The 15,401-nt window shown below is 34.0% G+C and overlaps 1 protein-coding gene and 1 non-coding gene across 2 annotated transcripts; one reads left to right on the top strand and one right to left on the bottom strand.

Moving 5' to 3' along the window:
• Positions 1-12,484: 12,484 nt before the first annotated feature.
• On the bottom strand, positions 12,485-12,591 carry LOC127124669 (small nucleolar RNA R71). Its single transcript, XR_007804132.1, has one exon. It is a non-coding gene; the product is annotated as a small nucleolar RNA R71 (small nucleolar RNA).
• Positions 12,592-13,918: 1,327 nt separating this feature from the next.
• On the top strand, positions 13,919-14,536 carry LOC127123636 (uncharacterized). Its single transcript, XM_051053840.1, has one exon. The coding sequence runs from the start codon at positions 13,919-13,921 to the stop codon at positions 14,534-14,536; it is 618 nt and encodes a 205-aa protein (XP_050909797.1).
• Positions 14,537-15,401: the final 865 nt, after the last annotated feature.

Here is a 15,401-nt window from a genome sequence, read left to right on the forward strand (position 1 = left end):
GTAGTTTTACACTAAGCTTAAGGAACAATTCACCCCCACCAATCTTTCTATGTTGGATGCAAAAGGAGTTACCGGCGAATTTCCTACAGGATATTTTGGAATCCTTAAAGAGAATTGCACAATCTCTCTAAGCGTATCTGTTGATAATATTTTACAGAAGAATGTTTCTTTCAATTGCTCTCATGCATTAAAGAAGAGAAAGATGATTTAGAATGAGAAATTAAATGAGATTGGTTTTTGTGTGTTTCCCCACCGTGACCATAACCTGTAATTTATATTGAAAATCACGTCTGTTATGAAACAGTAGCAACTCTTAGAAAAGACATGTCACTATTCCAATTGCAACTTAGTAGCAACGTTTCGCATAAGAATAGCAAATATTTGTTTATACGTTGTAGCTACTCCTAAAAGAAAGGAAACCAATTAAATGGTACTTTAGACCAATAATAGTTACTATAGACCATGCAATTGAAATATGAAAAATTTGAATATAATATTTATATTTATATTATTAATTCAAATAATATAATCATACAATTAATTATTATTTTAGAAATTTTCTCAGAATCCCCCACCATTTTCAAAATAACTAAATCTCATAATTCTGGAAAAATCATGGTTTCAGATATTGGTATCTCAGGATTTGAACCAATACTTAGTAAGATATGGGTTTCACTCATCCCGAATAGACATTGGTAGACAAGCTTTGAACCAACTACTCATTAGAATAAGTGTGCAAAACTTACACATGAAATCTTGATATTATCAAAAGAATTGTAAATATGACACATTTGATAAGGCCCTATGTCATGTATCCTTTTCATGAGAATTTAAGAGTCAAGCCCTTGAACTCTATGAAGCAACCTACTTCATTCTCATATAGGTAGACTATATCAGAAAAGCTCCCATAATAAGCATTCCAGCAAACATATGCTATATATCTATTAAGAGAATAATCTCATCCTATCACTTTTACTTTTATGGTCTGAGTACTTTTTGCCCATTGGGATGTTTCTATTGTTAAGTACTTCAATCACTCTAATAATATACTTTCATCATTGAACTCAAGACTTGATTTTAATCAAGTGTGAGTTGAGTTTCCACTATTGGTGATCAATAAGATATGGGCTTGAGACCCATCCCCAATGATGTCTTCAACACCATGTCTTTTGTCAGACCTTTCGTCAAAGGATCTGCAAGATTATTATTAGTTCTTACGTATATTATGGAGATTACTCTATTTGAAATTAAATCTTTCACATAACTATGTCTTATACCAATATGTCTAGATTTTCCATTATATACTTGGCTATATGCTTTAGATAGTGTGGATTGACTATCACAATGTATGGATATAGGTGCTATTGGCTTTGGCCAAATAGGTATCTCATACAACAAGTTTCTTAGCCATTCAGCCTCTTTACTACCTGCAGCCAGAGCAATAAATTCTGCAGCCATGGTGGAGTCGGCAATGCAAGTCTGTTTCTTTGAATCCCAAGAAACCGCACCTCCACCAAGATTGAAGATCCATCCACTAGTGGATGCATGATCTTCTATATATGTTACCCAACTGGCATCTGTATACCCTTCTAAAACTGAAGGATATCCATTATATGTTAAAGTGTAGTTAATCGTCCCTTTCAAATATTTTAATACTCTATTAATAGCATGCCAATGATCTTTACTTGGATTACTTGTATACCGACTTAACCTACCAACAACATATGCTATATCAGGTCTACTACATGTCATAGCATACATCAAGCATCCAATTACCTTTGAATATTCAAGTTGTGCCACTGGACACCCTTTATGTGGTTGCAAATTAACATTTTGATCAAATGGGGTAGAAACGGATTTGCAATCCAAATGATCAAATTTCTTAAGCACCTTTTCAATATAGTGAGATTGGGATAAGCCAATATGTTCACCATCTCTTATGATTTTAATCCCTAAAATCACATCTGCTTCACCTAAGTCTTTCATATCAAAATTTTTGGATAAGAAAGCTTTAGTCTTTTCTACCTCTTTTAATTCAGTACCAAAGATTAACATATCATCCACATATAAACAAATCATAACTCCTTTTTCATTGTTGAATTTACTATAAATACATTTGTCAGATTCATTTATTTTGTATCCATTGGCCAACATAACTTGGTCAAATTTTTGATGCCATTGTTTGGGCGCTTGTTTTAACCCATATAAAGACTTAGTTAATTTACACACTTTATGTTCTTGGCCTTTGATAACAAACCCTTCAGGTTGTTTCATATACACCTCTTCATCCAATTCTCCATTTAGGAAAGCAGTTTTAACATCCATTTGATGAATGACAAATTTATAGATGGAAGCGAGTGCCATAAGCACTCTAATTGATGCAATTCTTGCAACAGGTGCATAAGTATCAAAATAATCAATTCCTTCTTTTTGTGTAAATCCTTTAGCGACAAGTCTAGCTTTGAATTTTTCAATGGTACCATCAACTTTCATTTTCCTTTTAAAGATCCATTTACAACCTATGGGTTTTGACCCTGGTGGGAGATCTACTAATTTCCAGGTTTTATTACCCATAATCGAGTCCATTTCCTCTTGGATGGCTTCTTTCCAAAAGGCTGAATCTTGAGATTTTATTGCCTCTTCAAATGTTTCTGGATCATTCTCTAGGTTATAGCAAATTGGTCCATAACGATTTATAGAATCATTATTTCCTTCTACAAGGAACATGAAGAAGTCTGATCCATAATTTTTTACTTTTCGGATTCTTTTACTTTTTCTAGGTTCTGAACATCCCAACATATCATTATTTGATACATTATTTTCTAGACTTTGAACATCATAATGAACATTGTCTTTGCAATTTTGAATTGAGGTAAATCTACTTTCTTGAAAAATTGCATCTCGTGACTCAATCACGGTATTAATAGGATATGAGTCATTGGATTCAATAACCATGAATCTATATGCTTTGCTGTTTTCAGCATAGCCCAGAAATACACATTCAATTCCTCTTTCTCCCAATTTCTTTCTTTTTGGTTCAGGCACCTTAACAATTGCTCTACAACCCCAAACTTTTAAATATTTAAGATTTGGTTTTCTTTTCTTCCAGAGTTCATATGGGGTTATCTTGTTCCTTTTATTAGGAACTCTATTCAGTATATAACATGCAGTTAGCATGGCTTCACCCCAATATCCTTTGGATAAACCAGAATATGATAACATGGCATTAACCATTTCTTCCAACACCCAATTTTTCCTTTCTGCTATCCCATTTTGTTATGGGGAATAGGGTGCAGTTATTTGATGTATAATACCAGTGGACTCAAAATAATTAGGATGATAGAATTCTCCCCCTCTATCACTCCTAAAACATTTAATAAAAGTTTCATGTTGGAGTTCTACTTGAGCTTTAAAAATTTTGAATTTTTCTAAAACTTCATCTTTAGAGTGCATTAAATAAACATAACAAAATCTAGTGCAATCATCAATGAAAGTGACAAAATATTTTTTACCACCAATAGTAGGCCAACCATGTAAATCACATACATCAGAATGAATTAAATCTAATACTTTAGAATTTCTTTCAACTCTCTTAAAAGGTTGTCTTGTAATTTTAGTTAACATGCATGTGGTACAAGAATTTAAGTTTATATCAAAATTAGGAATTAAACTTGATTTCATCATGTCTTTTAATTTACTAAAATTAACATGTCCTAGTCGCATATGCCATAAATCACAAGACTCAACAGTATAAGCAGAAATCACATTATTATTATTATTATTAACAATATTACACATGAACATATTCTCACAAAGATAACCTTTCCCCACAAACATTCCCCCTTTGGAGAGAATAAATTTATCTCCCTCAAATACAGATTTGAAACCATACTTATTAAGTAAAGGTACAGAAATCAAGTTTTTCCTAACTTCAGGAACATAGAATACATCTTTAAGAGTGAGTATTTTTCCAGATGTGAATTCAATCTCTATCGATCCTTTTCCTTTGACTTGGACAGTAGAAGCATTTCCCATGTACAAAAGACTACCATCTTCTTCATTAATGATCTTGAATAGTTTTTTATTTTTGCAAACATGACGGGTAGCACCAGAGTCTATCCACCAAGAATTAACATCTTCTATCATGTTGATTTCAGAAATAATAGCAACAAGATTTTCTTTTATTGCACTTGAATTCTTATCTTTGTTCTTTTTCTTTAAGAACCTGCACTCATGTTTAAAGTGTCCTGGATTTCCACAATAATAAAAATTTCCTTTCTTTTTCTTTAGGTTGTTATAACCTTTGTGGTTTTCATGAGAATTTTTGAAATCTCGTTTTCTTTTATTGGAATGTTTGCTTGAATTTCCTTCCTCCATCACATGGACCTTCTCTTGAGTAAATTGACTTTTAGTATCATCTTGTTTTCGATACTCTTCTTCTAAACGAAGGTGATTACCCAATTGTTCAAGAGAAATATCCTTCTTCTTATGCTTCATGGTTCTTTTAAAATCTTTCCAAGAAGGAGGAAGTTTATCTATTATGGAGGATACAATTATAGTTTCATCCATGTGCATATTATGTTGTTTGTAATTATTGAGGATACGTTCAATTTCATGCATTTGTTCCATAAACAGACCTACCATCTATCATTTTATAATTATTAAATTGAGAAACAAGAAACTTCTTAGTTGTAGCGCCCTCTTGCATGTATCTTGATTCCAATTTCTCCCATAACTCTTTTACGGAGTTACTGCTCTGATAAATGTCGAACAACGAATCGCACATACCGTTGAGGATGTGTCCCATGCATATATAATCATCATTGTCCCACTTTTGTCTCTCTCTAGTTTCAGCAATTGTTTCATCTTCTTTTTCTTCCGGTTTTGGAATGTTAAGGACATACACCACCTTCAGTGTTGTGAGAAGAAATTTCATTTTTTTCTGCCAACGAATAAAATTCCCTCCATCGAATTTCTCTAATTTCACAAAGTCAGAAGTCATCTTTTTTAGTGAAACAGCCATTGAATATGAAAAAAAAATGTTCCTTAAGATTGTTATCGCCTTTGAATTTTTGGTGTTGCTGCAAAACTAAGAACAAATGGAGTTGAAACAGAGAAATTAATTTGCACGATAAACTTCCAAAGCGTGTAGTTTTACACTAAGCTTAAGGAACAATTCACCCCCACCAATCTTTCTATGTTGGATGCAAAAGGAGTTACTGGCGAATTTCCTGCAGGATACTTTGGAATCCTTAAAGAGAATTGCACAATCTCTCTAAGCGTATCTGTTGATAATATTTTACAGAAGAATGTTTCTTTCAATTTCTCTCATGCATTAGAGAAGAGAAAGATGATTTAGAATGAGAAATTAAATGAGATTGGTTTTTGTGTGTTTCCCCACCGTGACCATAACCAGTAATTTATATTGAAAATCACGTCTGTTATGAAACAGTAGCAACTCTTAGAAAATGCATGGCACTATTCCAATTGCAACTTAGTAACAACGTTTCGCATAAGAATAACAAATATTTGTTTATACGTTGCAACTACTCCTAAAAGAAAGGAAACCAATTAAATGGTACTTTAGACCAATAATAGTTACTATAGACCATGCAATTGAAATATGAAAACTTTGAATATAATATTTATATTTATATTATTAATTCAAATAATATAATCATACAATTAATTATTATTTTGGAAATTTTCTCACAGATTTAATTATATAAAATGGATTGAGTTTCTAGTGTACAAGGTCCACTATATAAACTAATCTTAGAATTCATTTTGCCAGCTAGAACGATGCATTTCGAGGAAACCAATCTCATGGATTGAGAAGATACACTATGATATCGGGATAAGATTTGGTGTCTTTCTTATTTAGTAACTTTGATGTCTTTGTGTATATATAGATGATAGATGAGAGATTAAAAAAAAGATTAGGAGAGATAAACACAAACTCACTAAAGTTACTAAGTTTCAAGCTTCAAAGGTAGTGTATCATTTCCCATATGAAATCATAATGATGTCGATATTGGGTCATGAGTAGGAGCATCAATATTGGGCTAAATACAACACATAAGTGAGAGAGACATCACATATTCACCCAAAATCGTTAAGAGCAACAACACACAAATGAGAGAGACACCACATATTCACCCAAAACTTTAAGGTTGTGAGTTTTCCCACTTATAAACGCTCAAGTCTTCACATTTATTACCAATGTTAGACTCCAACTCACACTTAACTTATTATTCTTAACACGTCTTGATGGTGAGCGGGAGTGTTAAGTATAACACGTCTTGATGGTGAGGGCTTACTCACAGCGACGAGAAGCCATGTGTGGTGGTTTTTGAGGTAGTTTAGGATACCCAATCACGTGAGATGATAGGTTATGTTAATGACCGATGATGCTTGGTAGAAAGTGTAAATGCTCTTTAGGATGTAAAGAATGTGCATGTCTTATAACATATCATTTGTCCACTTGAGGGATGATATTTATTGGGTCTCTAGGACCTAGAGTTTTTATCCCTTTATGTGGTCTTAATCGATCCCCTCTTACTATGGTAAGTTATTGATCACCTATCTTCTAGGAGTCAGTGGAGACTCTATCATACTTAAATCCCACATTTAAGGAGTCCCTCGGATGAGTCACTCAGTTCCCGCCTGGGCAACACAATTGTGGGCGAGGGCACCCTAATCTAGGATTTTAACAAATATAACTCTACTAATAAAAAACTTGGTTATGTAATATAAATAATGACGTATATATAAAAAGTATTGTGAAATCATAGATGATATATTACAATTGTAATTTATTGGTGAAGAAACCCAATTTGTGTTCATGGAGAAGAAGAAAAATATTAAAAATATTGATACCATAAGACAATGTGAATTTGAAATAATATTGAGTTTGTAAATTTAATATTAATAATAATGTATATATACAACGTGTGATGAAATCATAGATGATATATTACAATTGTTGCTTAACGGTGAAGAAACATAATGTGTGTTGATGGAGAAGAAGAAAAATATTGAATTAATATACATCTCTGATACCATAATATAATGTGAGTATGGTGAATAAAAATAAAATATAGCTTGTTTGTTTAATATTAATAATCTTGTATATATAGAAAGTGTGGTGAAATCATAGATGATATATTACAATTCTTACATGATGGTGAAGAAACCCAATATATTTTGATGGAGAAGAAGAAAAATATTGAAAAACTAACATAATACATTTGAATATGGTGAATAAAAATAATACTGAGCATGTGGTGAAATCATAGATGATATATTACAATTTTTGTTTAATGGTGAAGAAACTCAATATGTGTTGAGGGAGAAGAAGAAAAATATTGAAAAATTTGCTTCTCTTATACCATAATACAATGTGAATATGGTGAATAAAAATAATTTTGAGCTTGTTTGTTTAATATTAATAATAATGTATATATATATATATATATATATATATATATATATATATATATATATATATATATATATATATATATATATATATATATATATAAACAAAATATGGTGAAACCATAGATGATATATCACAGTTTTTGCTTAATGATGAAAAATATAATATGTGTTGATGAAGAAGAAAAATATTGAAAAAAATTACTTCTCAAATAAATTATATGTAAATGTGAGTAGAAGATAAATATGTGTTGGTACAATTGTTGTTTAATGGTGAAGAAATCCAATACGTGTTGATGGAGTGAGTACACCATTTACGAATCACTTTAAGCTCTCATTGGATCAGTGTTCAAAGACAAATGCAAAAGTTTAGTATATGTCAAAGGTCTTTTATGCTAATGTTATTGGTTGTTTAATTTATGATATGGTCTGCACTAGGCCAGATTTGGTACGAGTTGTAAGTCAAGCTTGTAAATTTATGTCCAAACCAAGAAAATATCATTGGAAAGAAATCAAGTGGATTTTCAGGTACTTGAAGGGTACTATGAGTCATGTTATCATCTTTAGCAGTGAACAGGGTGAACCTTCAAAGGTAGGAAATGTTGATGCATAATCTGTTGGTGATATGGATGATAAAAGTTCTACAACATGGTATGTCTTTACTTTAGCAGGAGGACCTAATTGCTGGAAATTATTTATTTAATCCATAGTTGTCATGTCGACAACTCAAGCAGAGCACATGATGGCAGGTGAAGCTTCCTAAGAAGCCTTGTGGCTTACATGATTGGTGAGAGAATTGGGTGTTGAGCAATGTGGAGTTCGGTTGCATTCTGATAGTCAGAGTTCCATTTATTTGAAAAATAATTAAGTGATCATGCTAGAATAAAGTATATTGATGTGAGGAATTGTTGCATAGTTAGACACGAATATTAGTTCTTAAAAGCTTCAATTTCTTACATAGAGGGATTGTTGCAAAAATCAATGTTAAATTTGGTGTTTATTTTGAAGAAAGTTTATGTTCCAACATTTAATTTTCAGCAAGGTTTAATTTCATGTACCAAATAAAAGACTCCGTTTTAAGCAAATTGCAGTTTAATTTTCAGGTTTAATTTACTTTATCTTTCAATTATTTATTACTACCATTGTTATTGTTTGAAGCTTTTACATGTCACTTTTACTAAACTGTTTTTAATCTTACTTAGTTGCTATTTTAATTGTCAAATTTATATGCTATTAATCTCGTCTTACCATTTTAATTATCAATTTATATTTCATTTCTATTACTACTTCCATGAACATGTATAATTTATTTATTCTAATTGATATTCTATTTATGCTTGTTCACGTATCCAATATGCTAGCTTAAATAAAGAAAGTCCGGAATGTGAAGACCGTCAAGCCGACGGTGCTCACATGAGTCATAACATTAAGTGTGTGTAACGAGAATTACTTTTAGATCTGAAAATTCTATTTTTAACACGTTTATGCACACTGCAAAAGCAATGCCAGTATGATTTCGGTCCCAATTTGAAATAATTGGATCTTTGTCAGTCTGTTTTATTTTCAGGAATACATTTTAGAGTTCAGCGAAAGCGACTCTTTTATTTTATTAAGAAATTTTTGTTTTTCGAATATGGAGTTTAAGCAGATAATTGTATACGCGACAACAAGCATTTTTCTGGTTAGAATTCGGTGTTGTATATACGAATTCAAGGCATCACTTTTGAATTAACTATTTTTTTTACAAATTAGAACTTCTTAAACTTAGCTCATTTAACTTTCAAAAACGGTTTTGAAGATGCTAATACACCACCCCGAAAGGCGAAAGTACCAGACAAATTACCGATTCAAGATCTGGTAATGCACACGCTAGACTGGTGCAGTACCTTTATTTTAAGTGTCCTAGGTTAGAAAATATTGTCTCGTTATGACTACAAACCTTGACTTTTTAAGTACCAGCGGTCGACAAAAATTACATTTCGGTCTCCTGTTCTAATTATCTAAACCAATTTTATTCTTTTTCCTACTCTGTGACATCAAACCATTTGCATAGCCTTAGATAAATATCGTGAGAATAGATAACAATACTTGACATGACTCTTTGTGGGATCGATGAACCTTTTATACTATAACTGATGTTTTTCGTGCACTTGCGGACCTATCAAGTTTTTGGTATCATTGTCGGGGAGCAGTCGTCAATACCATGATTCTGTTATCACACCTTATATACTAAGGTACTCTTGTTTCAATTACTATAATCCTAGGTAGACAGATCACCCAAATTTTCTTTACAATCACCACTCCTAGTATTTTGAGGAACCGCAAGATTCCCATAAATCCAACCTCGAAATGTTTATGGAGAATTTCATTGCGGTGCAAGCTCTCTCTAAGCTAGAATCTATTATGGAGAGCTTTGTGGTGACATAAATTCTCGCGAACTAAGAGTTTAGACAATAAAGTCTCTGTAATTATGAAATCCTTAGGCATCTGAACATTATGGTTGAGTCCCTCGCGAATCGTAACAAGGCATTGGAGACTCAAATCTCCCTGCTTGCACAAACACCTCTAGGACCCCTCCTTGAGAGACATGCAAATGTTGTAACAACTTGTTGTGAAAAACAAATCGAAAATCCTAAGGAGAGTGATAATGAGGTTGAGGAGAGTTCCGGTGAGAAAAGAGTAGAGATTGAGAAAATTCCACTAACATAACCCGAAAGGGAGGTTGTCGAAGAGAAGGAAGCACCTTATATTGTTCCTTCTCTCTACAACCCACTAATTCATTTCCCGTAAAGGTTTGTGGGAGCCAAGGTAGACTCCCAATCCAAAAGGTATGTGGAGGTATTAGAAAATATCCACACCAATGCACCTTTGTCTGAGGTCCTGCATAAAAATATAAAATTAGAGGACCATGAAACTAGGGAAATCATTAGTGTTAAGAGGGGAATGTTAGCCTTTGAGGTGGTGGATGAAAGAAATAAACCCAAACCTGAAAAGTTGATACTCATGATAGACCAAATACCGATAACGAGGAATTATATCATGTTTTTAGGCTTATATCACATATTATTCGTATTTATTTCAATATATTTTATCACCTTTTAGTTTATTTTTATTCATTTTGCAGTTGTTAGTGAGTTTCGGTGCAGATCCGAAAGCAAACCGAAAAAGGAGCAAAAGAGCAAGATTCTGCCCATTCTGCCCAAATGGCGTTCACCATTGGCTTGCCAGCCACGTCATTTAATGATCAAGGCAATGGCGTTCGCCATTTCCCTAATCGCGTTCGCCATTATCATGTAGAAGCAGTTCTACGCTAGTGGGCAGTTTTTTGCAGTTTTCTCCAACCTATTTTCCCTCCACTTTGCTTGCACGATCAAGGGAGGTTACAAGGATGCAAAACCTCTATAAATAGGACTCTTTGAGGTGTTTAAGGGCATCCAAGTTGTGTGGAAGCTCTATCGAAATTGCTTCGTAGTCTTAGGCATATATTCACCTGTAAAAGTACCAATAACTCACATCGAGGGATTGTCACACTTATTTTCTTGTAATTTTCATTCTACTCTTGGATCAAGAACAAGCCTGCCGACATTTTCTTTTCAATTAAAAGTCTTCATTTCTTTAATTTCAAGTTTTTACCGCTCTATTACTTATACTTGTTATTGCCTTTACTACATTACATGTCATGCTATTTTTAAGTTTAGTTGTTGTGATCATGTTATTTTTTATTAAAATTATGTCTTGCTAATTTTGTCTGAGTTCGGCGTATGAGGGTCGTCGTTATCGACAAGACTCGGTAGAAATAATAGGCGTGAAATTATGATTAAATTCTGTTTTGGTTTTAGTTTCCAATTGTATGTTTCATTGTTTTGACACGAGAGTGAAGAACAAACTAAGGTTCTAGCCGATAGCGCGAGAGTGTGAGGAAGGAATTGAATAGTGGAAACTAGGCATCGATCCTAAGAAAAGCGAGAGCGCTTTAGGCATCGTTTAGGATCTCATTGGTTTTCAAAATATGCTTTCCAATTGAAACGGGCGAGCGAGATCAAAATCATGTGGTTAGGAGGTATGGTTTTAGTCAATAGTGCGAGAGTGTGAGACAGAGTCTTTAAATCAAAATTTTCTACAAAATGTAATAAAATCGTAATTAGTATCCAAATTCTACCTAATCCCTTAGGAACACAAAATCCATATTCCGGGCTCGTTTTATTATCATTTTCAAACCTCTAGAAATTAGCGTTTATATTTCCGTTCATATCCTTTTAACCTTTAGCCTTAGCTTTGAAATTGCAACGATAGATAACATTAGTTTGATTATTAGTCTTTGTGGGTTCGACAATCTTTTAAAACTACCCGATAAATTGTACACTTGCAATTATTATCCGACAGACACGTCCGTCACGATCAAGTTTTTGGTGCCGTTGTCGGGGACTAATTTAGTCAATATTGTGATTCCGTTGTTGCACAGTATAGACTAAGGAAACTTTTATTTTATTTACCCTTCTAAACCGTCAATTGTATGCCAAGCACTCGATCAAAATGCGAAGAGTTAGAACAACCAGTTCACGAAGTCAAGTGTTTTATTAATTTACAACACCGAGTTCATAATTTCTGAATTAAGTACAATCTTCCTTTTCCAAAACAAAAATCAGAATCTAAACCAGTAATGGCTGAAGGACCACAAAACCATCCTCTCAAGTATTATGTTGTTCCTTCGTAGGAGGAACCACACAACCACATTACTGCTCCTGCCATCAACCGAAACGATTTCGAGTTGAAACCTTCGCTGCTATCATCCTTTCAACAAAACCAATTTTCAGGTAGTCCTACAGAAGATCCAAACTTACATTTGTCAGTGTTTGCGCAGTATACAGACACAGTGAGAGAAAATAATGTCAGTCCCGAAGCGATTAGACTACGTCTTTTCCCTTTTTCCTTAAGAGATAGAGCTAGAGCTTGGCTCCAGTATCTACCTTCAACCTCTGTAACCATATGGGACGAGTTGAAGAAAGTCTTCTTAGCCCGATACTTCTCACCAAGTAAGACGGTTATGCTAAGAGCTCAAATTAACGGATTTAAGCAAAAAGACAATGAATCTCTTTTCGACGCTTGGGAAAGATACAAGGACATGATGAGAATTTTTCCACACCATGGACTTGAGAAATGTCTAATTATCCATACTTTCTACAATGGTCTTTTATACAACACTAAAATGAATTTGAGCGCTACAGCTGGTGGTGCTTTAATGGACAAACCATATGATGAAGCCTATGAACTGATCGAGAACATGGCTCAAAATGATTTCCAATGGGGAGGTGAACATGTTGTTGTAGAAAAACCAACTCCGAAAGGTGGAATGTACGAAGTAAATGGTATAGACCGCGTCAATGCTAAAGTGGATGCACTTACTCAAAAGATCGAAAGCTTAGCCATAACACCAATAGCTATCATAGCTGATGTAACACCAAACTGTGAATTTTGTGGAACCCCTGGGCACACTAATGCTGATTGTCATTTATTGGCTGGTATTCCTACCGACCAAGTAAATTACGCTCATGGAAACCCATATTCCAACACTTATAATCCTGGCTGGAGAAACCATCCGAACTTTTCTTATAAAAATAACAATGTTTTATTTCCTCCAGACCCAACACCTGTTATTCCACCTAGTTATAAAAAAGGAGCCCCTGTTGCTTCACAAGCACCTAGAAAGTCAAATCTAGAGATCATGATGGAAAACTGTATGAATGCTCAAGCTCAACAAAATAAGGATTTTGCAAATCAAAATGCTCATACTAGTGAACTGATGAAGCAAATGTAAAGTAAGCTTGATGCTATGGCTACCCATAATAAAATTGGAACCCCAAATTTCCTGAGTATCCCAAGAACAAGCAACAATAGCATCCCAGCTGGAGCATTTCCAGGTCAACCACAACCAAACCCAAAAGGCCATGCTAATTCTATCACATTACAAAGTGGGACAGAATTAGATGAACCGGTTGACCCAAGACTCCAAAACCCAGCCATGTATCAAAACTCTGGTAAAGGAACTGAATAGGTAAAAGAACCAACCAATGATGGAAAGGAAGACAAAAGCGGATAAGCAGAAGATAAAGAAACACCTTATGTGCCTCCGCCACCATACAAACCACATATACCTTATCCTCAAAGAATTGCTAAGTCCAAAAATGAAGGACAATATAAGAAATTCATAGAACTTATGAAGCAGCTTAATATCACTATACCATTCACATAAGCCATTACGCAAATGCCTTCATATGATAAATTCCTGAAAGAAATCTTATATAATAAGAAATATCTTGAGGATAACTAAATTGTTATGCTTATTGCTGAGTGTAGCGCTATTATTCAAAATAACATGCCTCCTAAGCTAAAAGACCCTGGTAGTTTTTCCATACCATGTGTAATCGGAAAGTTTATCATAGACAAAGCTCTATGCGACTTAGGAGCCAGTGTTAGTTTAATGTCTTTATCCACATTCAAGAAAGTCAATTTAGGAGAACTAAGACCAACTAAGATGTCTCTACAATTAGCTGATCATTCTGTTAAATTTCCAATAGGTATGCTAGAGAACATTCCCGTTCGTATAGGTCAATTCTATATTCCCACCGACTTTGTAATAATGGATATAAAGGAAGATTCCCACATCCCTATTATTTTAGGAAGACCCTTTTTAGACACAGCTGGAGCCATCATAGATGTCAAGAAAGGAAAGCTAACTTTCGAAGTTGGCGAAGAAAAAGTCGAATTTGCTTTAGCTCAATTCTTACAGGCGCCAACTATAGAAGATTCATGTTGTCTCTTAGACGTCATCGACGAATGTGTGAAAGAAATAGAGAGGGAACCATATAAGTATACTGAAGTACTAAAGATTCCAGCACCTCTTATATTCTACAATGATAATTGGCATGAGCCATACGTATATGACAGTCTGAGGGAATGTCTAGCACTAATGCCCAATCCAATGCCATGCTCAAAGAAACCTTTTGTAGAACTTAAAACACTATCCAAAAACCTAAGGTGTGAATTCCTAGACACCGAGCTTGAACGACCCGTAATAGTCAACGCTGACTTAGGATAGATAGAAACTGAAAAATTACTTCATGTCTTAAGAAAGTATCCAACAACTTTAGGCTATAACATCTCGGACCTAAAAGGAATAAGTCCCTCTATATGTATGCATCGCATTATGCTAGAGGAGGATTGTAAAACCTCTAGAGAGCATCAGATAAGAATAAATCCTATCTTGAGTGATATAGTCAAAAAGGAGGTGCAAAAGCTATTAGAAGCGGGAATTATCTACCTGATATTCGATAGTAACTAAGTCAGCCCAGTACATGTTATACCAAAGAAGGGAGATGTTACAGTTGTCAGTAACAAAAAGGGAGAATCCATAGCTAAACTAATTCAAACTAGATGGAGGATGTGCATAGACTATAGAAAACTAAATGAAGCCACTCGTAAAGATCATTTTCCATTGCCTTTCATCGATCAAATGCTTGAACGACTGGATAAACTTTCTCATTTCTGTTATTTAGACGGATACTCAGGATTCTTCCAAATTCCTATTCATCCTGATGACCAAGAAAAGCCTACGTTCACTTGTCCTTATGGTACGTTCGCTTATCGACGAATGCCGTTTGGACTGTGTAACACGCCTGCAACATTTCAGAGATGTATGATGTCGAACTTTGTTGATTTTATAGACGACATACTGGAAGTGTTTATGGACGACTTCTCCATTTGTGGGCAAAGTTTTGAAAGATGTCTTTCGAACCTAGAAATGGTACTTGAAAGATGTGTTAAAGTTAATCTCGTATTAAATTGGGAAAAATGCTATTTCATGGTCCGACAAGGAATTGTACTTGGACATGTTATATCCAACCGAGGAACTTAAGTGGATAAAGCAAAAGTAGAAATTATAGAAAATATTAAACCTCCAAAAA

The sequence above is a fragment of the Lathyrus oleraceus genome, chromosome 2, assembly GCF_024323335.1.
Source record: "Lathyrus oleraceus cultivar Zhongwan6 chromosome 2, CAAS_Psat_ZW6_1.0, whole genome shotgun sequence".
NCBI lineage: Eukaryota > Viridiplantae > Streptophyta > Magnoliopsida > Fabales > Fabaceae > Lathyrus > Lathyrus oleraceus.